Genomic DNA, 26,143 nt, shown 5'->3' with positions numbered 1-26,143 from the left:
CGTGTTTGGAGGAAGAAGAATACTGAGTTGCATCCCAAGAACACCATACCTACTGTGAAGCATGGGGGTGGAAACATCATGCTTTGGGGCTGTTTTTCTGCTAAGGGGACAGGCCGACTGATCCGTGTTAAGGAAAGAATGAACGGGGCCATGTATCGTGAGATTTTGAGCCAAAACCTCCTTCCATCAGTGAGAGCTTTGAAGATGAAACGTGGCTGGGTCTTCCAGCATGACAATGATCCCAAACACACCGCCCGGGCAACGAAGGAGTGGCTCCGTAAGAAGCATTTTGAAAGTCCTGGCCTAGCCAGTCTCCAGACCTCAACCCCATAGAAAATCTGTGGAGGGAGTTGAAAGTCCGTGTTGCTCGGCGACAGCCCCAAAACATCACTGCTCTCGAGAAGATCTGCATGGAGGAATGGGCCAAAATACCAGCTACTGTGTGTGCAAACCTGATAAAGACCTATAGTAATCGTTTGACCTCTGTAATATAACCTTTGTTGGCAATAACAAAGTATTGAGTTCAATTTTTGTTATTGACCAAATACTTATTTTCCACCATAATTTACAAATAAATTCTTTAAAAATCCTACAATGTGAATTCCTGGATTTTTTTTTTCAAATTCTGTCTCTCACAGTTGAAGTGTACCTATGATGAAAATTACAGACCTCTGTCATCATTTTAAGTGGGAGAACTTGCACAATTGGTGGCTGACTAAATACTTTTTTGCCCCACTGTATCTGCATGTATCTGAATCGATTTAAGTGGACCCCGACTTAAACAAGTTGAAAAACGTATTCGGGTGTTACCATTTAGTGGTCAATTGTACGGAATATGTACTGTACTGTGCAACCTACTAATAAAAATTTCAATCAATCAATCAAAAAAACAAAGACTAGAGAGTAACAGTCGCGATCAAAATTTTACATACACTTATAAAGAACATAATGTCATGGCTGTCTTGAGTTTCCAATCAATTCTACAACTCTTATTTTTTTGTGATAGAGTGATTGGAGCACATACTTGTTGGTCACAAAAAACATTCATTAAGTTTGGTTATTTTATGAATCTATTATGGGTCTACTGAAAATGTGACCATACTTGCCAACCCTCCCGATTTTGTAGGGAGACTCCCGAATTTCAGTGCCCCTCCCGAAAATCTCCCGGGGCAACCATTCTCCCAAATTTCTCCCGATTCCCACCCGGACAACAATATTGGGGGCGTGCCTTACAGGCACTGCCTTTAGCGTCCTCTACAACCTGTCGTCACGTCCACTTTTCCTCCTTACAGACAGCGTGCCGGCCCAGTCACATAACATATGCGGCTTTTACACACACATAAGTGAATGCAACGCATACTTGATCAACAGCCATACAGGTCACACTGAGGGTGGCCGTATAAACAACTTTAACACTGTTACAAATATGCGCCACACTGTGAACCCACACCAAACAAGAATGACAAACACATATCGGGAGAACATCCGCAACATAACATAACACAACATAAACACAACAGCACAAATACCCAGAACCCCTTGCAGCACTAACTCTTCCGGGACGCTACAATATACCCCCCCCCCCCCCCCCCCCGCTACCCCCGCCCACCTCAACCCCCACCCTCCCACCTCCTCCCCCCATCTCCCGAATTCGGAGGTCTCAAGGTTACATAAGGTATACATACAGCAATGTTAATATTTGCTTACATGTCCCTTGGCAAGTTTACCTGCAATAAGTTGCTTTTGGTAGCCATCCACAAGCTTCTGCTTGAGTTTTTGACCACTCCTCTTGACAAAATTGGTGCAGTTCAGCTACATTTGTTGGTTTTCTGACATGGACTTGTTTCTTCAGCATTGTCCACACGTTTAAGTCAGGACTTTGGGAAGGCCATTCTAAAACCTTAATTCTAGGCTGATTTAGCCATTCCTTTACCACTTTTGACGTGTGTTTGGAGTAGAGATGTCCGATAATGGCTTTTTTGCCGATATCCGATATTCCGATATTGTCCAACTCTTAATTACCGATTCCGATATCAACCGATACTGATATATACAGTCGTGGAATTAACACATTATTATGCCTAATTTTGTTGTGATGCCCCGCTGGATGCATTAAACAATGTAACAAGGTTTTCCAAAATAAATCAACTCAAGTCATGGAAAAAAATGCCAACATGGCACTGCCATATTTATTATTGAAGTCACAAAGTGCATTATTTTTTTTTAACATGCCTCAAAACAGCAGTTTGGAATTTGGGACATGCTCTCCCTGAGAGAGCATGAGGAGGTTGAGGTGGGCGGGGTTGGGGGGGCGGGGGGGTGTATATTGTAGCGTCCCGGAAGAGTTAGTGCTCCAAGGGGTTCTGGGTATTTGTTCTGTTGTGTTTATGTTGTGCTACGGTGCGGATGTTCTCCCGAAATGTGTTTGTCATTCTTGTTTGGTGTGGGTTCACAGTGTGGCGCATATTTGTAACAGTGTTAAAGTTGTTTATACGGCCACCCTCAGTGTGACCTGTATGGCTGTTGACCAAGTATGCTATGCATTCACTTGTGTGTGTGAAAAGGCGTAGATATTATGTGACTGGGCCGGCACGCAAAGGCTGTGCCTTTAAGGTTTATTGGCACTCTGTACTTCTCCCTACGTCCGTGTACACAGCAGCATTTTAAAAAGTCATACATTTTACTTTTTGAAACCGATACCGATAATTTTGATACCGATAATTTCCGATATTACATTTTAAAGCATTTATCTTCCGATAATATCGGCAGTCCGATATTATTGGACATCCCTAGTTTGGGGTCATTGTCCTGTTGGAACACCCAACTGCGCCCAAGACCCAACCTCCGGGCTGATGATTTTAGGTTGTCCTGAAGAATTTGGAGGTAATCCTCCTTTTTCATTGTCCCATTTACTCTCTGTAAAGCACCAGTTCTATTGGCAGCAAAACAGACACAGAGCATAATACTACCACCACCATGCTTGATGGTAGGTTTGGTGTTCTTGGGATTAAAGGTCTCACCTTTTCTCCTCCAAACATATTGCTGGATATTGTGGCCAAACGGCTCAATTTTTGTTTCATCTGACATCACATGGACAAAGATAAGACCTTCTGGAGGAAAGTTCTATGATCAGTAGACCCATAATAAATTCATAAAAGAACCAAAACATCATGAATGTTTTTTGTGACCAACAAGTATGTGCTGCAATCACTCTATCACAAAAAAAATAGAGTTGTAGAAATGATTGGAAACTCAAGACAGCCATGACATTATGTTCTTTACAAGTGTATGTAAACTTTTGATCCCGACTGTATATTAAATGTAAACATTTGTATTTAAAATGTAGCCTTCCTGTGATTGTAATCCCCTCAGTTATTAAGGCAGAAAGGAAAGGAAATGTCACCACAACCATGGAAAACCCTCAAACAATCAATGTAAACACAATTCTAAAAGTACATTGAACTATAACCTCTTCAATTGAAGGTGTAAACATAAGGAATATGTAATTAATAAAGTGGCACAGAGTAGTGCAAAGTGTACACAATTTAAACATAGAGAACTACCTGTGAAGAATTAACATCTACAGCAGGGCTGTCAAACTAATTTTAGATTTATTTAGATTTATTTGAGAAAAATCTACTCCCAAGTGGGTTGGACAGGTAAAATCACGGCACGATAACTTAATAAGAAAGACAACTTCAGATTGTTTTCTTTGTTTAAAAATAGAACAAGCACATTCTGAAATTGTGCAAATCATAATGTTGTTTTTTTTTTTTTACAATTACCTGTTGTGGTTAATAGTATATATACCGTATTTTTCGGAGTATAAGTCGCACTGGCCGAAAATGCATAATAAAGAAGGAAAAATACAAAGTTGCACTGGAGTATAAGTCGCATTTTTTGGGGAAATTTATTTGATAAAACCCAACACCAAGAATAGAAATTTGACAGGCAATTTAAAATAAATAAAGAATAGTGAACAACAGGCTGAATAAGTGTACGTTATATGAGGCATAAATAACCAACTGGTATGTTAACGTAACATATTATGGTAAGAGTCATTCAAATAACTATAACATATAGAACATGCTATACGTTTACCAAACAATCTGTCACTCCTAATCGCTAAATCCCATGAAATCTTATACATACGTGAATGAGCTAAATAATATTATTTGATATTTTACGGTAATGTGTTAATAATTTCACACATAAGTTCCTCCTGAGTATAAGTCGCAAACTATGAAAAAAACTGCGACTTATAGTCCGAAAAATACGGTACTTTATTTATCGTTATTTATATTATTTGAATAAATTATGTGATAATGTTCATCAGTCAACTCATTGGTGTTAATTTTCAATCTATCAAGATAAAAAAATTATATCAACATCAAACTACAGGATGTTGTTTATGTAGTTTGATCAATTTCCCTTGACTGATGCACTAACATCATGTAGTTTATTTTTATTTATTTTATCATCTACAAAGATATAAAGAATTGCTACTGCAACATCCTGTGGACACATTTAGAACAGCTGTTTCTTTCTTTCAAAAATTTCCAGTTCATTTTTATACTTAGCAAACTCATCCCGCGGGCCGGATAAAACCTATTTGCAGGCCTGATCCGGCCCTCGGGCCGTACGCTTGACACCCCTGATCTACAGGTTTAGTGCCAGGAAGTTACAGCTGTGCTCTAAAGAGTGAGCACGGCTGAGGTGGAGTGGTATTGTTAGTCTTGGTAAGGACGAGTGCGAGTGCCTTGCGTCAGTTACAGCCAAAAAAAAAAAAAAGGTGACTTTTCCTGTTTTATCCACAATTTCTTTGCACTCATTTTTAGTTTCTCTTCTCACTCCTTGCAAAGAATCAATCGTGAGACAACAAGATGGCGCAACTAAACTTAAACGTTGATACTGTTACCTGATTGATTGTTAAAGTTTCCCTCCCACTGATCAGTGATCACTTCTTGTGTTGCTCGGTGATGAAAAAGAGAGGGCCTTTGTTCATGCAACCAATCTCGTTTCACAACTTTCGCTTTCTTCCCACATAGAAGAAAAAAAAAAAAGATCAAAAGTTTTATCAAACACATTCTTTATTGATATGGATAACTTGTCTACCGCGATAAATATTGATACCGTTTTAATGCCCAGCCCTAATCTGTTTTATTACATTAATTGTTGGGTGTACATGATTCATCCCCGAGGGGAAATTCCAATACTGTTGGAATTTATTACAAGGTGTCTATAGTGCTTGTACAGACTGCGCCCGGCCGGCAGTTTGAGTTTGTGTGTCTTGCTCAAATGCACTAAAGTGGAGACTGGCATGTCTTTGGCAGCCAGTGACGTGTTTAGTTCTACACCATTCTATCTTCTCCATGTGTAATGTATAGAGATCTCCGATAATGTCGGACTGCTGATATTATCGGCCGATAAATGCCTTAAAATGTAATACCGTAAATCATCGGTATCGGTTTCAAAAAGTAAAATGTATGACTTTTTAAGACACCGCTGTACGGTGTGGTACACGGACGTAGGGAGAAGTACAGAGCGCCAATAAACCTTAAAGGCACTGCCTTTGCGTGCCGGCCCAATCACATAATATCTATAGCTTTTCACACACACAAGTGAATGCAATGCATACTTGGTCAACAGCCATACAGGTCACACTGAGGGTGGCCGTATAAACAACTTTAACACTGTTACAAATACGCGCCACACTGTGAACCCACACCAAACAAGAATGACAAACCCATTTCGGGAGAACATCCGCACCGTAACACAACATAAACACAACAGAACAAATACCCAGAACCCCTTGCAGCACTAACTCTTCCGGGACGGTGTGTGTTGCTGAGCCCGACTTGGACATTATCTGGACTGGACCTGGTTTTAAAAACCCTTTAAACAAATCTACTTTCATTGACAACCTGGTCTGGTGAAGATAAGGTCCTTTTTTAAAAAATAAAATAAAATAAGATAAATAAATTAAAAAAAATTTGTTGGGTAAAAAAAAAAAGTAAAACAATATAAAAAACAATTACATACAAAATAGTAATTATTGAAAATGTTAGTGGACCAGCAGCACATACAATCATGTGTGAAAGAAACAACCCCTTTTGTGTGAGTGGGTGTGGATGAGTGTGAATGGGGGAGGGAGGTTTTTTGGGTTGATGCACTAATTGAAAGTGTATCTTGTGTTTTTTTATGTTGATTTAATTAAAAAAAAAATTTAAAAAAAAATAAATATATAAAAAACACTCTTCCGGGACGCTACAATATACACACCGCTACCCCAAAACTCAACCCCCTTCCCCCAACTCAACCCCCTTCCCCTAACCCCGCCCACCTCAACCTCCTCATGCTCTCTCAGGGAGAGCATGTCCCAAATTCCAAGCTGCTGTTTTGAGGCATGTTAAAAAAAAAAAATGCACTTTGTGACTTCAATAATAAATATGGCAGTGCCATGTTGGCATTTTTTTACCATGACTTGAGTTGATTTATTTTGGAAAACCTTGTTACATTGTTTAATGCATCCAGCGGGGCATCACAACAAAATTAGGCATAATAATGTGTTAATTCCCACAACTGTATATATCGGTATCGGTTGATATCGGAATCGGTAATTAAGAGTTGGACAATATCGGGATATCGGCAAAAAAGCCATTATTGGACATCTCTAGTAATGTATTTTACTTGCTTTGTTTACATCATCAATGCTGAGATAAGTACTGTCATCCATCCCCAGGTGACTTAGTGCTTGATGGCAGCAGCACACTGACTCTACCGGCGACATGCTTGCAGCAGCTGAACCAGCTGTTTGAGCAACACTTGCTGTCCAGGAATCAGCAGCATAGCTTCATGGCGCTGCCATCCCACCCAGCTGACACTGCATCCCTGCTGCAGCTGCAGTTCCTCTTTGACATCCTGCAGAAGACAGTCTCATTTAAGGTGATTTCAAACTGCAAAGTAAATATAGTCAGTGTTTCCCATGCATTCATTTCCCGGCCTGCCACGAAGAAATTTGGGCGGTCATCGACTCCCAAATAGATCTGTCGGCCATCGCTCATAAACACATTATAATGGGACTGTCTTGGAATGTAGGTTGCCCTTCCAAGTCTGTAAAGTGTATGGCATCGTAACACTGCTTCCTAACACACCTCATACACATCTGGACCCTCATTTATGAAAGCATGTATCACTCTTTTTTAAAAAGCAGCCAGAGCTTTTGTGAATCCTGTAGGGGTGTAACACTACGTGTATTTGTATTGAACCGTTTCGGTACGGGGGTTCCGGTTCGGTTCGGAGGTGTACCGAACGAGTTTCCACACGGACATATTAAGTAGCGTACCGCACGTTGTGTAAACAATGCACACCGAGGCACAACACACGGCATGCTAGCAGCTAACGGGCTACGATAGACTGACCATACGTCCTCTTTTCACCGGACATGTCCTCTTTTGCAGAGCTGTCAGGGCGGGGTTTCTTAAATGCCTCAAATGTCCGGCATTTTGAGTTAGGGTTGCGTGTATTTTCAATGTACGTTCAGGGTTAAGAAGGGGTTAAAAACAAAACTAATTGTGCGCGCAGCAGCATTCTTGAGGGAGGGGCAGAGACAGAGAGAGCAAGAGAGTTATAAACGCGCATGCGTCGCCAGGCTCTGCTTTTTATCCATAGATTTATCAGATTTAATTTTTTATTATCTATAGCAGGGGTGTCAAAAGTGTGCCCTCCGGGGCACACATTTGCGGCCCACAGCTAATGTTTTAAAGGCCCACGGCACATTCTAAAAATACTATTAAAATAAACAAAAACATAACAAAAGTGAAACAAAAAAGTTTAAAGGTTATTTGTAATTTAGAAAAAGTTGCAATGTTGACTAATAAAACAAAGCTGGTTTTTTTTCTTTCAAACTCATTGCTCAAAACATAATATTGAATCAAAATCAATGTTATTATGAATTATTGACCTACCCAAGGTTCCGATTACTTCACATCAAATATTCCACTAAGAAAAATATTTTTGGTGGAAGATTTTGCAAATTTGGTAAATAAATAACCCAAAAATGTATATTTTGTTGTAACCCTAACCCGAAAATGAACCGAATTGTGACCTCTAAACCGAGGTACGTACCGAACCGAAATTTGTGTGTACCGTTACACCCCTAGCATCCTGCCATATAAAAGCAGTTACAGGCTCCTTATTGAGAGTGACTTTTAAAAAAACAAAAACAAAAGTAGCGACAAAAAATTCCTGCTCACTTTTCTCACAAAATTGCATGCACATACTTAGTTAGATGATATCACACCCACCACACCCTTGCTCTCGCTACCTACCACCGTAATAGATTGCAGTCCTGTGGGAAAACACTGATCAATGTTTTTTTTTCATATTTATTTTTTAAAATGTGTGCATTTTTTGCAGCTCGTCAACTCACCCAGCACGAGACTAGAGTCTGTGGTGAAACTTTCCCCTTTCAAGTCTTTAAAGAGTTTGGAGGTAATATTTACTATTTAATAACTTTTTTTTATTTTTTTGATGATATTTTCTTTCATTTGCTATTCATTTTTTTCCCTGAGAGATAAGTGGATTGCATTTATTATACATCCTGCACTGCAAAAACTGAAATCTAAGTAAGATTAAATATCTCAAATAAGGGTGATATTTGCTTATTTTCTGTCTGATAAGATAATTCTTCTCACTAAGCAGATTTTATGTTAGAGTGTTTTAAGGGTTTTGGTCCTAAATTAACTCAGTAAGATATTACAGCTCGTTGCTGAGATTTGATGACCTATATTGAGTAAAACATGCTTGAAACTAGAATATCAACTGATGCAAAGCTGTGTCATCAACACTCACAAGTATAAAACTAAGTTTTTAAAGTAATAATTTCTTACTTCCAGCATGAACAAAAAAACTATGATGCCAAGCGCATATAATTATGTCAAGATAATGGCACTAGTATTTACTTAATTTAAGAATATTTTTCAACATATTGAGCAAAAAGGTCTATTTTTTTTCTACCAAGAAAAGTGCACTTGTTATAAGTGAGAATATACTTATTTTAAGGTATTTTTGGGTTCATTGAGGTTAGCTAATTGTACTTGTTTTGGAAAGTCTTGACAAGCCGAATTTTCTTGTTCTATTGGCAGATAATTTTGCTTAGTTCAAGTAAAATACCCCTAATTTATTTTTATTTTTTTCTTGTTTTTGAACACTGACTTTTTGCAGTGTGTGCACGTGCCTCAAGCCAATTTGAACATTATACAATTATCAGTAATAAGAACAGTTTTACTCTTATTTTTATTTCAATTCTCATTTAATCTTCATTTACCACTTTTGCTGTTTTTGTGTGCTACTCTGTATAGCTGCACTTTGTGCCTTTGAATTCCTTTCGACATCTTTTTAAAAAAAATAATTCAATACAAGAAGTCTGCCCTTGTTTCCTGTTTCTCTGCAGCTGAAGCACATTCCCCCGCACTGTGTTGAGGGGCTCAGAGGAGTTTACTCCCAATTGGAGGTCTTCATCTGCTCAAAGAGCCTGAGCTCCCTGGAGGTACAACCAGTGTGTTTGCTACTGTGTCCGACTATAAGAGACCCAGTGACAGTGACAGTGACAGGTCCTATCCCTGCAGGAGCTGCTTTCCCTGTGCGGAGGTGACCTCAGCTCTGCGCTCCCATGGCTGGAACTGCACACCCTAAACTTCAGCTACAATTTCATCATTTGCCTTGACCAGTCTTTAGTGAGATACAAAAAAAAGTCTTGACTACCGTATTTTTCGGAGTATAAGTCGCTCCGGAGTATAAGTCGCACCGGCCGAAAATGCATAATAAAGAAGGAAAAAAACATATACAAGTCGCACTAGAGCATGGGCGTCAAACTCTGGCCCGCGGGCTAAATTTGGCCCGCCGTGTAATTTCACTTGGCCCTTGAGGCGATATCAAATTAACACTAGAGCTGGCCCACCGATCATATTCTGCGGCGGTGCCGCGGTAACACCGCATTCACCGCTAATTCTCATACTTGCCAACCCTCCGGGGAGACTTTCAAATTTCAGTGCCCCTCCCAAAAATCGGCACGTCCGCTTTTCACCCAATCCAGCCGGCACGATGTTGGAATGGATGAAAAGCAGACGTGACAACAGCTCGTAGAGGACGATAAACGCAGTGCCTTTAAAGCACGCCCCCAAGACTGTGGTCCGGGTGGACGAGATATAATGACTGATGAACACCTTCGTTCAATAATGAAGGTTGCCTCAGCTCAAAGGCTGAGCCCCGACATTAATGAACTAGCATCCAAGAAAAGATGGCAGGTATCTGGCTTGGGCACATCAGATTAGATCAGTGTGTTGCAAACTGAGCAGTTTAAAGTCCAGAATGGTTGGTTTATTCATTGTTGTTTTATTTTCTAATTTATTAGCCTGTGGAAAAAGTTAATGTTGATATTTACCTCAGAAGGCTGCAAATAGAAAAGAGGCATTCCATTTTTTTTTTAATTGTATTTGATATGCCATTGATATTTTTTAATTATTATTATTATTATTATTTGAAACTGGATTTTGCATGTCACTATAAAGTTATATAAGCCTTGCTTGTTCAATATTCAATGCAAGACTTGTTTGGGTCCCTATTAAAATGGTTAATTTGTTCAACCTTGGCCCGCGGCTTTGTTCAGTTTTAAATTTTGGCCCACTCTGTATTTGAGTTTGACACCCCTGCACTAGAGTATAAGTCGCATTTTTTGGGGAAATTTATTTGAAAAAATCCAACACCAAGAATAGACATTTGAAAGGCAATAGTGAACAACAGGCTGAATAAGTGTACGTTATATGACGCATAAATAACCAACTGAGAACATGCCTGGTATGTTAACGTAACATATTATGGTAAGAGTCATTCAAATAACTATAACATATAGAACATGCTATACGTTTACCAAACAATCTGTCACTCCTAATTGCTAAATCCCATGAAATCTTCTTCCTCTGTGTCGCTTCTAAAGAACTCTGCCAACTCCAAAGGTACACAATGCGCCGCTTCCTCTTCTATCGGTACGTCGCTTACGTCAGAGCAGTGGTTCTTAACCTGGGTTCCATCGAACCCTAGGGGTTCGGTGAGTCGGCCTCAGGGGTTCGGCAGAGCCTCCGCCGCGGAGGTCAAGACACGCCCGACTCATCGTGTAAATAAAAACTTATGCCTGTCGGCGTATTATGGATACCCCCAAACAATGTTCCCTCTGATTTTCCATATGTGTGAGCAAACGCAAAAACTCCTTGAGCATTCAGTGGAGCACATGTGAGCGACGTTAGACCTGCAGCACACCTGTCCCAAACCTGACTAAATAACAAGTTCAATGTTTTATTATTGTAATCAAATGACAGCAGTCATTTCCATGAGATTATTTTCTAATATAAGTGTTTTGGCCCACTTACAATGACTATAACATATTGTTTTTCATGAGCTGTGTACTAGTATTATATGTCTGGGTGGGGGGGTCCTGCTTTGGAAATAATGTGTACTCCTTTCAGATATCGCATTTAGTTCCCACTAAAACATTCGCATGTTGCACAATGAGATGTAAACATGGGATCATGTGTACATTCTTGTAACTTTCTGTTTGTAAAATATACCTTTATTAGTATTTCTTTAATATAATAACATCATTTTATGATTACGGTTCGAGTTCGGTGAATGCGCATATGAAACTGGTGGGGTTCAGTACCTCCAACAAGGTTAAGAACCACTGCGTCAGAGGAATTGGAACTGCAACTCAGTTCCAATTATTCCAGTCTTTTTTTGGTTGTCACTGAATATATTATTATTTGATTTTTTACGGTAATGTGTTAATAACTTCACACGTAAGTCGCTCCAGAGTATAAGTCGCATGAAAAAAACTGTGATTTATAATACGAAAAATACGGTAATTCCATTTAGTTTTTTTACTGATACATGACAGCTCACGCTACTTTTTTGTCTTAGAGTCTCTTAAACGTCCTCAAGTCTTTGGATTTAAGCCACAACAAGATTCAGGAGTGCGCTGAATTTCTAAAGGTTGGGCATCTTTTCTTCTTCTGCTTTTGAACAGCATTGTTTGTTCCTCTTTTTTTTTTACTTCTCTTTCTGTCGGTACTGTAGCCCTTAAGTGAACTGGAGCACTTGAATCTGGGCTACAACTGCCTGCAGAGGACGCCAACACTAAGCCTAAGCGCCAGAGTCAAACTGATTACGCTCATCCTCAGGAACAATGAACTAGAAACTATTAATGGTATAAAGTGGACACTATTTTACTTAGGCACATGATCATGTGTGCCCTATAACTGTAGATATCTCCCATCAATAGGTGTGGAACAGTTGGCATCACTCCAGCACTTAGACCTTGCCTACAATCTTCTGCTGGAGCATTCACAGCTGGCGCCTCTCTCCTTGCTTCACTGTCTTAAAACAGTAAGAACACACACATGCATCCACCCACACCGGTCATGCTGTTAAGAGATTAAGATTAGTATTTAACTGCTCCAATGTCCTTTCATAAAGCTGAACTTGGTGGGCAACCCGCTGTACTTCCAGAAGACCCACCGCAAAAGTACTGTCCGCCACCTTTCCCCAAAGGCTGTCAGTCTCAGAGTGGGTAAAAAAAAAAAGATGATTATGTTGTTACTGAAATGAACTGGTGAAAAATATACTTTTTGGCTTCTAACAGCTTAAACTTGATGGCATCCTGCTCTCCTCCTCAGAGTTAGCCGTAAGTTTTCTTTTGAGAAAATGTTTACCAGGATCCACAGAAGCAAAGGCTGAAACAAAACCACTTTATTTCCACAGGTTCTGCCGAAAGCGGGACTCGTTGTCCAGGGGCAGTCGTCTCCTCCTACGTTGTCGCAGTCAGAACGGAGTTACCCAGATGTGTCAAGTGGAGCTGGGGAGCTTAGTGACAGCGTATCCGTCGGAGAGGTGGGAGTGTCTCGCAGTCGCAAAAAGAAGTCCAGGGTATGAAGGACAATGTCGATCCAAGGTGGCGGAGTTGGATTCTTTGGTGTTGTACATTTACTTGAATGCATTCTGAGTACAGACCAAGGTGAGAGTGCGGCGAGCGAGTATTTCTGAGCCCAGTGACACGGACAACCAAGCCAGGACAGTGTCTTCCTCACAAGGTATATTATTAGTGCCTGTCAATGTTCCCTCAAATTTTTCATGTGTGTGAGCAAACGCAAAAACTCCCTGAGCATTCAGTGGAGCCCATGTGAGCAACATCAGACGTACACACTGTGGCTACACCAGCAGCACACCTGTCCCAAAACTGACTAAATAACAAGTTAAATCTCCATCCATCCATCCATTTACTACCGCTTGTCCCTTTCGGGGTGTGCTAGAGCCTATCTCAGCTGCATTCGGGCGGAAAGCGGGGTACACCCTGGACAAGTCCCCACCTCACCGCAGGGCCAACACAGATAGACAGACAACATTCTCTTATTATTATAATCAAATGACAGCAGTCATTTCCATGAGTGTTTAGGCCCACTTACAATGACAATAACAAAAAATATTGTTTTTCCATGAACTGTGTACTTGTATTGTTTGTCTGGGTGGAGGTCCTGCTTTGGAAATAATTTGTACCCCTTTCAGACATTGCATTTAGTTCCCATTAAAACATTCACATGTTGCACAATGAGATGTAAGCAGGGTATCATGTGTACATTCCTGCAACTTCCTGTTTGTAAAAAATATATTTTTATTAGTATTTATTTAATATACTAACAGCATTTCATGATTAATATTTATAAATTAAGATTCCTAATAAATGACACAAGAATAAGCACACATTTGATTGGTACATCATAGTGTAACGACCTGGAATGACACTTTATGTGTAGTGTTGGAGGTGTCCGACTTTTTGTGTGGCTGTAAACGCATCTCTGGCTGAGTGCCATATGTGCGTGTGTTGGCGCAAGTGAGAAAGAGCGAGCGGCTGCTGTTGATATAACAAAGTTGGTTTTGGTCTGGTTTGAAATGACCAGTTTTGCTTGATATAATTTTTTTTACTAATGTTTTGGTGATGTGTTTATGGCCGACAATAAAGAGTTTTGCTCAGTAAAGTGATCGATGGAATTCATGTCCTCAAAGCGTCTTGACAGACGTTACAATATTTGAACAATGATGACGAAAACGGTTTTCTCTGTTGTGTCTGTGTCGTGTCGAAAATTGTTATGCACTTATTTTTTTATTTGATTTTGTGCGTGGCATAGATTTGCCGTGCGCAGAGGACGCTTGAGCAGTGCGCAATTGCACAGGCGCGCACCTTAGAGGGAACATTGGTGCCTGTGTGTTTTAAAATCTTGCAATAGCAATAATTTGTTGTTCATTAACTCCATCAGAGGTCATATTTACATCAACATTTGTTAAAAGGACAACCAAGCCAGGACAGTGTCTTCCTCACAAGGTAGATTATTAGTGCCTGTGTGTTTTAAAATCTTGCAATAGCAATAATTTGTTGTTCATTAACTCCATCAGAGGTAATATTTACATCCACATTTGTTAAAAGGTTGTCCATTCCCACAAATCTTTGTGAAGAGTTGGTGCTTCAATCCATACTTGCCAACCCTCCCGATTTTTCCGGGAGACTCCCGAATTTCAGTGCCCCTCCCGAAATTCTCCCGGGGAAACCGTTCCCCCGAATTTCTCCCGATTTTTACCCGGACAACAATATTGAGGGGCGTGCCGTGATGGCACTGCCTTTGGCGTCTGCTTTTTCTCCATACAAACAGCGTCTCGACCCAGTCACATGTTGTATGCGGCTTCAACAGACACACGTAATTGACTGTCTGGATACTTGCTCAACAGCCATACAGGTCACACTGAGGGTGGCCGTATAAACAACTTTAACACTGTTACAAATATGCGCCACGCTGTGAACCCACACCAAACAAGAATGACAAACACATTTCGGGAGAACATCCGCACCGTAACACAACATAAACACAACAGAACAAATACCCAGAATCCCTTGCAGTACTAACTCTTCCGGGATGCTACAATATACACCCCCGCTACCACCAAACTCCGCTCACCTCAACCCCAAATCCAGATGTGTAGATACATTTTTTTGTACTGCAAATTTACTAGGGGTGTCCGGATCCAATATCGGCACGATATTAGCAAAAACACAAGTATCGGATTATATTGGTTTTCACCTAAAATCTCTGACAGAAGCTCTGATACAAAAAGTCCTGCAGGTAGATTATTTTTACAAAGCTTGACAGCAAGTTAACCGCTAAATATCCTCCAATAAGCACACAATGTTGGTCTTTTATTTAATAATTGTGTTTTTTGTTTTTGTTTTTGGACAGTGTGCATGATACACTATTCACAAGGAATCAATGGGTGCACCAGATTTAGTTAAAAGCTCATTTCCATATGTGGTGCTTAACTGGACACCATCTAACAAACAATACACATAGGAGAAAACAAATGATACAACCATCAAAAACAACAAAAGGATGACTTATAAAACTACATTTACTCAAAAAGAAAAGAGTACAATATAAAAGGACAACACATACAAAAAAGCACATCGCATGTGAGCCCTAACATCTACACACCTCTCACAATCCCCCTGTATTCAAAATACAACCGTTCATTTTTATGCTGGAAAGTATAAGTCATTAAGTGACTGTTCAAAGAGCTTTACGATTCATAACATGCCCAAAGATACAATGCATAAATTAAAGGGGAACTGCGCTTTTTTTTTTTCCCTATCTTTCGCAATCATAATGAAAGACATGATGGTATTCTCAATATTAAATAAATGCGGTTAAATATCCGCTTACTATGTAGCCACTGGGAGCCGTTTAATTCTGCCTATTGAGCCCCTAACACCTCTATTAAGATTTTATAAGGGGCATACCGTTACTACCGATTCAGCCTACCGCCCGAATGCAGCTGACATAGGCTCCAGCACCACTCGCGACCCCAAAAGGGACTATCGGTAGAAAATGGATGGATGGATACTACCGATTTAAAGCGAAGTGCTGTCCCTTAACCAAAACAAGGGTTTAATAAAACACTCAAGTATTCAAACATGCCTTTTTACTTACTTTGTATTATCCATCCATACATTTTCTACCGCTTGTCCCTTTTGGGGTATGATTTGTTTAAAACCAGGGCATTCATTTCTATAGTGATAAGCTAAATAAATACAAAATCATCTTTTATAGGGTACTTTCTATTGAGAAGTAGCTGTCTCCATTCGTGACCCCTAAATTTCCATCCATCCATCCATTTTCTACCGCTTGTCCTTTTCGGGTTCACGGGGGTAGGCGGGGTACACCCTGGACAAGTCCCCACCTCATCGCAGGGCACCCCTAAATTCCAATATATGAAAATACCGCTTAAAACGTTTTTTTTAGATTTTCAATGGTGCAATTAAAAGATCTTTATGATTAAGTTTAAACAGAGGTTGAAAGAGATAGATTTATCCAGCCATCCATTTTCTACCGCTTGTCCTTTTCGGGTCGCGGGGGGTCGCTGGAGCCTATCTCAGCTTGATTGTAAATAATGTAAATAATTCAATGTACAGTATATACTCTGATGATTAACTTGTGTGATGACTGTATTATGATGATAGTATATATTTGTACCATGAATTTGATTTAACAAGTTGAAAAACTTATTCGGGTGTTACCATTTAGTGGTCAATTGTACGGTATATGTACTGAACTGTGCAATCTACTAATAAAAGTTTCAATCAATCAATCAAAGCTACATTTATTATTGTAGGTTTAATTTTTCAATAAAAAACTGCTCTCAAACAATCATGTCCCTAGTTTTTACCGAAACTCAAGAGTTTTAAAGACCTGGCTGATTCTAAATTTAGGCCACACCCCTGCATTTTTGACCAGGATGTGACTTTGCATTACTGCCCCTCATGGCTGTATGGTAAGCAACTTAATCCTACAGTTTTTAAATAATGTGCAGTCACTATGAAAACACTCTGTGTTTACAAAGAAAATAAAGTATATTGAGTTATCAACTAAAATATTAGGATACGGATTGGTTGAATGTTTGTTCAATTTCATAAATCATTAACTGGGAAATCAATCTGATCAGTGATATGCATTTTAAAAAGAAAGATTGCATGTTGATTTTGTATAATTTCATATATTGAATTAAGAACATTAGTAAAAAAAAAAACATGTTAATGGATTTTTTTGTGAAAAACCTCTATAATTATTTTTTTTTTTTTCAAATCTTTACAGAAGGTAAGTAAGCATGATATTAACATGCCTTTATATTTGAAGGCTCTGAATCGGTAGTGACAAATTTGGGCAGAGGACAAACATTCCCAAATATTCTGAAAATACAAGTTGACTGTTTTTTTTATAGGAATGTGTACTTCAAATATTGTAGAATATATATATATATATAGGGACAAAGATTTGAGAATACAACTTATGCATTTTTTTACGATTTCCAACCTCACTTTGAGCCAATTCGGTAGAATGGCCCATATACATGATAGAAGTATATTTGTAATGCATTAACAAGCACATTAGTAAAATCACCTTTAATATTTACGTATTTTTATCATTTTAAGCATGCGCATCGCATTAATTTAAAAAACGCATTACGATGTTTGCTTCTTTTTTTTTCTCTTCATCACTGATTTCTGCTAACTGCAGACTTTATGATAAATAATAATAAAACATCACTTACTGTACAAGGTCTGCTATCATTAGGATGCTGACTGCCTGGATGTTCATATATTCCCATTTAGATGAAAAATGTCTCATAAAGAAACGGGGGGGGTAACGAGCGCTTATCGTGTCATTCTCAACAGTTCCATGTCCTAAATCGCTGTCATACTTTTCAGGTGAGAGGCATGATTTATGGTCTCCAATAAACTTACAGGGAGCAGGGAAGCGAGGAAACAGCACAATGATGTAAACATAGGCACAAACAGAAGTGATCACGTCGCTGCTATAAATAGTTTGTCTGTGTTAGCGCTTATAATAACAATATCACTAATACTTGAGTTAATATTAAAGTCATGAAATGGAAATTGAGTATTGTTGCCGCTTTTTAAATGGTTATTTTGGGGATTTTATGGGCGGAATAGAGGAGCTCCCATTGGCGCCGCTGTAAGCGGACCTTTATTTACGTTTATTTAATTTTTAGAATGCATTAAAAAAAATCCGTCCATCATGTCTTTCATAATGATTGTGAACAATACACAAAATTTTAAAAAAGTGCAGTTCCCCTTTAAAAAAGAACTACTTTAAAATTTGCAATAATGTACTATTTATAAAACAAACCCTCAAATTAAAAAACACCTACTTTACAATTTGCAATCATGCACAATTTATAATAAAACAAAACCTGTAATTTATACAGTGCATTAATAATGCATACATTTAAAATATATTCTAAAAACACTACGATGATACAGAGGTAAAATACTACAGTCTTCCATTGCCAAACCAACAATACTATACACTGTATGTTGTGATAAAATACTAATTCAGTCAATGTTGGCAACCGAGTTGCTCAACAACCAATCTTTTGCAAAAAATGATTGTCATTTGTTAGATTTTTCAGGTATGTGGAAAATGTATTCCAGTCTTTTGTTGCTTTAGTAGAGAAAGCAAGATTGGGCAAAAGCAGTTTTCCTGTGTGGGGTCTTACAGTCCCATCTGGATGCAGACTTTATGGCCCTAGTTTTGGACTCAAAGCAGAGCATCACATATTTTTTCAATGGAGGGGAGCAGTATTGTGGATTACTTTCTTTGTACACCAGTCACATATGAGATAACAATTAAAATTATCGCAATTGAGTATGTTAAATATATAGAGAATGTTGGTGGTAGTGTCTTGGTTTATTATCCAGTATTTTCAATGCTTGTCCATACAGCGATCTTATTGGTTTGTTTGAGTCCAGAATGGCTTAAGTATCTCATGTAGGAGAGAATCATAGCATGCAATATATGTATTAGCGACTTCAGGGAAAAGAGAGCTTAATTTACCAAAAGAAAAACATAATAAGACTAAAGGCTACGAGGATCTAGCAGCTAAGCACACAACAGCTCACAAGCTAGACATATGTCATAAGTGTCCTCAATTGAACAATATTGCTGTCTAAAACACACAAATTATCAATATGAACAAGTATAGAATAGAATAGAATGGACATTATTGTCATTATATTTGCATATAATGAGATTAAGGACTCTAATTTAAGGTGCGGTAGTAGGTATTACACAAGAGGTAATAAAGATAAAACTAAGAATTTAAATAAACAGACTACTATCCAATAAAAATAATAAGCAATCCTGTACAATATACAAAACACTATACAAAATACTGTACAATATACAGAACAAGACAAGAGTACCGGAGTAATAAATAACAATCAGTGTCGGATGTATTGCACTCGAAGAGTAATATTGCACAGTATGGTATTAAGGTAGGATATTGTATAGGGGTGAATTATTTATTATAAGTTAGAGTTCACATTTATTATAAGTTAGAGTTCTTAAGTTAGAGAATATTTATAGTGGCACATTTCATTTTCTAACATTCAACACTACAAAATGGTACAAGTCTGTATTTGCGCTCATATCATATCTACAGTCGTGGTCCAAAGTTTACATACACTTGTAAAGAACAGAATGTCATGGCTGTCTTGAGTTTCCAATCATTTCTACAACTCCCTTGGCAAGTTTCACTGCAATAAGGCGCTTTTGGTAGCCATCCACAAGCTTCTGGTTGAATTTGTGACCACTCCTCTTGATAAAATTGGTGCGGTTCAGCTAAATGTGTTGGTTTTCTGACATGGACTTGTTTCTTCAGCATTGTCCACACGTTTAAGTCAGGACTTTGGGAAGGCCATACTAAAACCTTAATTCTAGCCAGATTTAGTCATTCCTTTACCACTTTTAACGTGTGTTTGGGGTCATTGTCCTGTTGGAACACCCAACTTCGCCCAAGACCCAACATCCGGGCTGATGATTTTAGGTTGTCCTGAAGAATTTGGAGGTAATCCTCCTTTTTCATTGTCTCATTTACTCTCTGTAAAGCACCAGTTCCATTGGCAGCAAAACAGGCCCAGAGCATTATACTACCACCACCATGCTTGACGGTAGGATGGTGTTCCTGGGATTAAAGGCCTCACCTTTCCTCCTCCAAACATTTTGCTGGGTATTGTGGCCAAACAGCTCAAATTTTGTTTCATCTGACATGACATGGACAAAGATAAGACCTTCTGGAGGAAAGTTCTGTGGTCAGATGAAACAAACATTGTTCTTTTGACCACGACTGTATATCGGTATCGGGCAAAACTCAAGGCTCTAATATCTAATATCGCAATTTTTTATTTTAATCTTTGGTGGAAGTCTGCGCTTCAATGAGTGCCCATTTATTTTTCTTCTCTAGCCATTGGCCTTCCACACCAGGAGGAGATCGAGCGCATGTCCAGCTTCAGAGATCAGCTGGGAGAGGACTGGCTCCAGTACCAGCACCACCTAGACGCGGCACCGCCCAATGCCACTGCTGCGGATGACCTACAAACCACAGTCACTGACAGCCTTGTGACGCCTCTGTACGCAAACCTGGATGTCCTTCCTCCGCCACTTCTCTCATCAGAGCCAAGTCTGCCAGCGCTTGAGATGGACACAGAACAAGAGACGGACTCCACGCTGCAGTGGCCCAGTCAGAATGCTCGGCACACTGAGTCCACGTTAGAAGAGACAGAAATAGATGGTCAGGTAGCAGACCAGGTCCGCTCACCTAGACCGAGTTTGGACACAGCGACAGAGGAGAGTAAGGATACCAAGGAGGAAGAAGATGAAGATTTGGGAGGTAATTATAAAAAATATATTCTTTATGTTAGCAAACATGAGCCTACTCAGTGGCCTAGTGGTTTGAGTGTCCGCCCTGAGATCGGTAGGTCGTGAGTTCAAACCCCGGCCGAGTCATACCAAAGACTATAAAAATGGGGCCCATTACCTCCCTGCTTGACACTCAGCATCAAGTGTTGGAATTGGGGGTTAAATCACCAAAAATTATTCCCGGGCGCGGCACCGCTGCTGCCCAGTGGTCCCCTCACCTCCCAGGGGGTGAACAAGGGGATGGATCAAATGCAGAGGACTAATTTCACCACACCTAGTGTGTGTGTGTGACAATCATTGGTACTTTAACTTTAACTTATTTGTTTTAGCACTGTCTTTGTTCCACAGTGGACCAGTGTCTGCCACTTCTTGTGGGTGTCATATCTGCCAATGAAGAGGAAGATGAAAGCCAGGAGGACAGGAAGAGGGAGGTCTTTCTGCGTGTCAAACAGGGTCATTTGCTGGAAGTGGATGTGCAGTCTGGCCAGGAGAGATGTCGGTTGGAACTTGACTGTCTGACCCGTGTTGAAGCCACAACAGCAACTTGGACCCACGGGGTGAGGGCGCGTTTGTGGCCTGTAGAGCCATAATGCAGAGCAGCTTTGTGAAGAAACATGCATAAATTCATTGAAAAATACATCTTTGCCTCAGGAGACGGAAGCTGTGTTTCCAGCAGTGGAGGTGCAGTTCGACTCCATCAAGAAGGAGAAGAGGCGGAGACATTATGTGCTTCTGGATGACAACCCACAACAGGCACTTCAGGTTGTTAACACATGCACGCAACATTTCAACTCTTTTGCAACACACAAAAGAGAAAAAAAAAAACACTGACTCATACATCACCATGCAATATGTTTGTTTTGTTGTTTCAGGACCTTGTCTAATTTGTGCTTTCATAAAACTTTCTTGACCAGGATCTAAGCGACGTCCTGTCACTTGTGGCGGAAGCCAATTGCCGCCGTGGCATAGAGATCGTCCCCAGCGCTCTTCTCCTGCAGTGCCTTCGTTGTGGGTCAGAGTTCACAGAGCCTGCTGCTAGAGCGAGGAGGAGGAAAGGGCTTATGATGCTGCCAGATGGTGTGGATGTGCAGGAGGTCAATGAGTTGATGGAATGTGATGTGGGTGGCGAAGGTAAGTGTGATCAAGGAGCAAGTCTGGGTATGCAAAAGCAGAGAGTCAGCTATTGAAAACACACTACATTTCTTTCAAAATAGTTGTTCTAATATATGCTGTCTCCAGTTTGGTTAAAGTCGAAGATGGAAAACTCATCACTTGGCTTGTTTGTGAACAAAAACACTATCATGTGTTTTTTATCAAGGCTTTCTTTTAGCAGGATGTGAGGAAAGCATCCCAGATTTTAGCGCTCTCTGTCAATACATTCTTACCTTCATAATCAACAGCAGACAGATAACAAGTCTGTCAGGAGCCACCTTTCAGTGATTTGGCAAAAGCTGACTTTAAGGACGTGCTCAGGCATGCACACGGAGAGACTTACTTTGTTGTCCAGATGTTTTTAAGATTGCGTGGTACCAGCTGTGATTAGTTCACTTAAAAGCGCAGTGCATTGCTTGAAGGTTTGTTAAACAAACACGGGTGTGTTCTCTTCAGGTACTCATGGTTTTTCCCTAAAAAAAAAAAAAAGTTCAGTTAATTGAAATCTTTAAATTACCTGTAGGCCTGAATGGTTTTGAATGTATTTATTTTTTAGGAAACCCTGATAGGTGTCTGGAATGTGGAAGTGATCACATAGTCCAACTGGTGGGCCAGCCTTTTCCTTACAGCAGTACACCTATCCAACATCAATTAAGGGCCGGAAGCGAAGAAGACCATAAGGTTTTGTTAATTTCTGGAAGACTTTTTTTCCCGTTAAATATACAAACCCCGTTTCCATATGAGTTGGGAAATTGTGTTAGATGTAAATATAAACGGATTACAATGATTTGCAAATCATTTTCAACCCATATTCAAATAAATGCATTACAAAGACAAGATATTTGATGTTCAAACTCATAAACTTTATTTTTTTTTGCAAATAATCATTAACTTAGAATTTCATTGCTGCAACACGTGCCAAAGTAGTTGGGAAAGGGCATGTTCACCACTGTGTTACATGGCCTTTCCTTTTAACAGCACTCAGTAAACATTCGGGAACTGAGGAGACACATTTTCTAAGCTTCTCACGTGGAATTCTTTCCCATTCTTGCTTGATGTACAGCTTAAGTTGTTCAACAGTCCGGGGGTCTCCGTTGTGGTATTTTAGGCTTCATAATGGGCCACACATTTTCAATTCAATGGGAGACAGATCTGGACTACAGGCAGGCCAGTCTAGTACCCGCCCTTTTTTACTATGAAGCCACGTTGATGTAACACGTGGCTTGGCATTGTCTTGCTGAAATAAGCAGGGGCGTCCATGGTAATGTTGCTTGGATGGCAACATATGTTGCTCCAAAACCTGTATGTACCTTTCAGCATTAATGGTGCCTTCACAGATGTGTAAGTTACCCATGTCTTGGGCACTAATACACCCCCATACCATCACAGATGCTGGCTTTTCAACTTTGCATCTATAACAATCCGGATGGTTCTTTTCCTCTTTGGTCCGGAGGACACAACGTCCACAGTTTCCAAAAACAATTTGAAATGTGGACTCGTCAGACCAAAGAACACTTTTCCACTTTGTATCAGTCCATCTTAGATGAGCTCAGGCCCAGCGAAGCCGACGGCGTTTCTGGGTGTTGTTGATAAACAGTTTTCGCCTTACATAGGAGAGTTTTAACTTGCACTTACAGATGTAGCGGCCAACTGTAGTTATTGACAGTGGGTTTCTGAAGTGTTCCTGAGCCCATGTGGTGATATCCTTTACACACTGATGTTGCTTGTTGATGCAGTACATCCTGAGGGATCGAAGGTCACAGGCTTAGCTGCTTACGTGCAGTGATTTCTCTAGATTCTCTGAACCCTTTGATGATATTACGGACCGTAGATGGTGAAATTCCTAAATTCCTTCCAATAGCTGGTTGAGAAATGTTTTTCTTAAACTGTTCAACAATTTGCTCACGCATTTGTTAACAAAGTGAGTGACCCTCGCCCCATCCTTGTTTGCGAAAGACTGAGCGTTTCATGGAATCTACTTTTATACCCAATCATGGCACACACCTGTGGGATGTTCCAAATAAGTGTTTGATGAGCATTCCTCAACTTTATCAGTATTTATTGCCACCTTTCCCAACTTCTTTGTCCCGTGTTGTTGGCATCAAAATCTAAAGTAAATGATTATTTGCAACAAAAAAAAATGTTTATCAGTTTCAACATCAATATGTTGTCTTTGTAGCATATTCAACTGAATTTGGGTTGAAAATAATTTGCAAATCATTGTATTCCGTTTATATTTACATCTAACACAATTTCCCAACTCATATGGAAACGGGGTTTGTACTTTCTAAAGTAATCGACTGCAATTGTGTTCTATCCGACAGGTAGATGCTAGTATTAGCAACAGTCCTGTTCTGGAAGAAACTGCCACCACAGAGGACCCCACTTTTTTCACCGCACAGGGGAGCTCTTTCTTCGCCGGAGAAGTCGGCGCTGACCCCTGCTGCTTCTCCTACAATGCTGACAGTCAAAGCAAGGAGGATCTGGCTGGGAGCTACTGCTATGCTGCCCTCTCTTCCACGCCACCTGGCATCCACCCTGAAGGAAGATCCAACTCAACTGGTGTGTTTTGTGTACTGTACAATGAAAAAATCTTAGGCCAACACGTTACAATGTATGTGTTTCTAAGGATGTAATGTCCGTATATAACCAGTATGTGATTCAAGCAAAGTACAATTTGTATTTGTTTGGTGTTTGTGTTTGTTGATGGTTTGCTTTTGAAGTTTTCTACGTACTTCCTGGTCCATGGAGGATGGCAAACATGACAAACACTAACATTTCAATTCAATGTCATTATCAACACATGTTACTATATACCAGTGACGTGCGGTGAGGTTGATGGCTGGTGAGGCACTGACTTCATCACAGTAGTCAGATTTACAAACATATGAACCCTAAAGAGTATCTTATTCACCATTTGATTGGCAGAAGTTAACGGGTTATGTTTAAAAGCTCATACCAGCATTCTTCCCTGCTTGGCACTCAGCATCAAGGGTTGGAATTGGGGGTTAAATCACCAAAAATTATTCCCGAGCGCGGTGCCGCTGCTGCCCACTGCTCCCCTCACATCCCAGGGGGTGAACAAGGGATGGGTCAAATGCAGAGGACAAATTTCACCACACCTAGTGTGTGTGACAATCATTGGTACTTTAACTTAACTTTAACTTTACACATACAAACTGTAGCACACAAAAAAGCACATTTAATACAAAAAAATGTTATTATGGTCTTACCTTTATGTAATATATTGAGTTGGAGGCAATAACCAGGCGAGGTGATGAAGTATGTCTCTTTACTGTAGACTTCAGAACAGACTCAACACACGTGACGTCAGGTGCGCAACACCACGTAAATCGTTGGCCAACCAAAAAGTAACCACAGTACGCTATAGCCAACATTAACCAGGAGATGGCAACAGACAAACATAGATCACTCCATTACATTCCTCCCCTTTTAGAAATGTAGAAGTAAGTTACTCAAAAGAAATAAACAACCCAACCAAAAAATGCAGCGGCTCAATAACAAGAAGCCAAAAAGTGCAAAAACAATAATGTTCGTGTTGGAGGAGTTGTGAATGAATGAAATATGAAATCCGTGCTGCAGTCTGCAGGTGTACCTAATGTTGTGTCCCTGCAGTTGTTCACGGCTCCTACGGCGCGAGCATTGTTGTTTTTGCACTTTTTGGCTTCTTGTTAAGTGACTTCTTTGGGTGGATTCGGTCTTGCACGTGGAGGGTTTGGGTGTGGGCTTTGGTTGGTGTGGCGCTCCCGTCGGGGGGTGCATTAACCAGCACCAGGAGGCGGGATTACGCGAGCCTCAGCCAGTGCGTCTTCGCAGCCGTTTTATGATTGCTCCGCACAAGAAATACGTTACACACATACAGTTGTTGACAAAATACACTGTACATTATATACTTCAGCTAACTAAACTATGGAAATGTATAATATAATTCATATAGCAATACGGTCTCACTGCACAGCAGGCCAGCAGTTAGCCGAGTCCGCAATCCATGTTGAGGCACAACTGAGTGACGTGCCTCAACTGGCTGCTGATCACCGCACCGTCTCTTCTCAGTATTTGAACGGCAAATGTGAAAATTCAGCGATTTTGAATAAACATAA

The 26,143-nt window shown here is 40.0% G+C and overlaps 1 protein-coding gene across 2 annotated transcripts in view; it reads left to right on the top strand.

The window, feature by feature from the left end:
* The window catches only part of stk11ip (serine/threonine kinase 11 interacting protein), a 48,224-nt gene that overhangs the window by 1,745 nt on the left and 20,336 nt on the right, over nt 1-26,143 (top strand). The window contains exons 3-19 of one of the 2 annotated variants that reach the window (XM_061985327.1): nt 6,743-6,945; nt 8,419-8,493; nt 9,455-9,550; nt 9,630-9,737; nt 11,974-12,045; nt 12,130-12,259; nt 12,335-12,438; nt 12,529-12,618; nt 12,695-12,736; nt 12,814-12,978; nt 13,061-13,142; nt 20,416-20,841; nt 21,219-21,427; nt 21,522-21,632; nt 21,785-22,001; nt 22,579-22,703; nt 24,425-24,584. In XM_061985327.1, the coding sequence (XP_061841311.1) occupies nt 6,743-6,945; nt 8,419-8,493; nt 9,455-9,550; nt 9,630-9,737; nt 11,974-12,045; nt 12,130-12,259; nt 12,335-12,438; nt 12,529-12,618; nt 12,695-12,736; nt 12,814-12,978; nt 13,061-13,142; nt 20,416-20,841; nt 21,219-21,427; nt 21,522-21,632; nt 21,785-22,001; nt 22,579-22,703; nt 24,425-24,584 (2,415 nt within the window). Of the gene's footprint in view, nt 1-6,742; nt 6,946-8,418; nt 8,494-9,454; nt 9,551-9,629; nt 9,738-11,973; nt 12,046-12,129; nt 12,260-12,334; nt 12,439-12,528; nt 12,619-12,694; nt 12,737-12,813; nt 12,979-13,060; nt 13,143-20,415; nt 20,842-21,218; nt 21,428-21,521; nt 21,633-21,784; nt 22,002-22,578; nt 22,704-24,346; nt 24,585-26,143 lie in introns of both variants that reach the window. The other variant, XM_061985326.1, reaches the window with a different exon arrangement.

The sequence above is a fragment of the Nerophis lumbriciformis genome, linkage group LG23, assembly GCF_033978685.3.
Source record: "Nerophis lumbriciformis linkage group LG23, RoL_Nlum_v2.1, whole genome shotgun sequence".
Classification (NCBI taxonomy): Eukaryota; Metazoa; Chordata; class Actinopteri; order Syngnathiformes; family Syngnathidae; genus Nerophis; species Nerophis lumbriciformis.
This window is presented reverse-complemented; position numbering and strand designations above follow the sequence as displayed.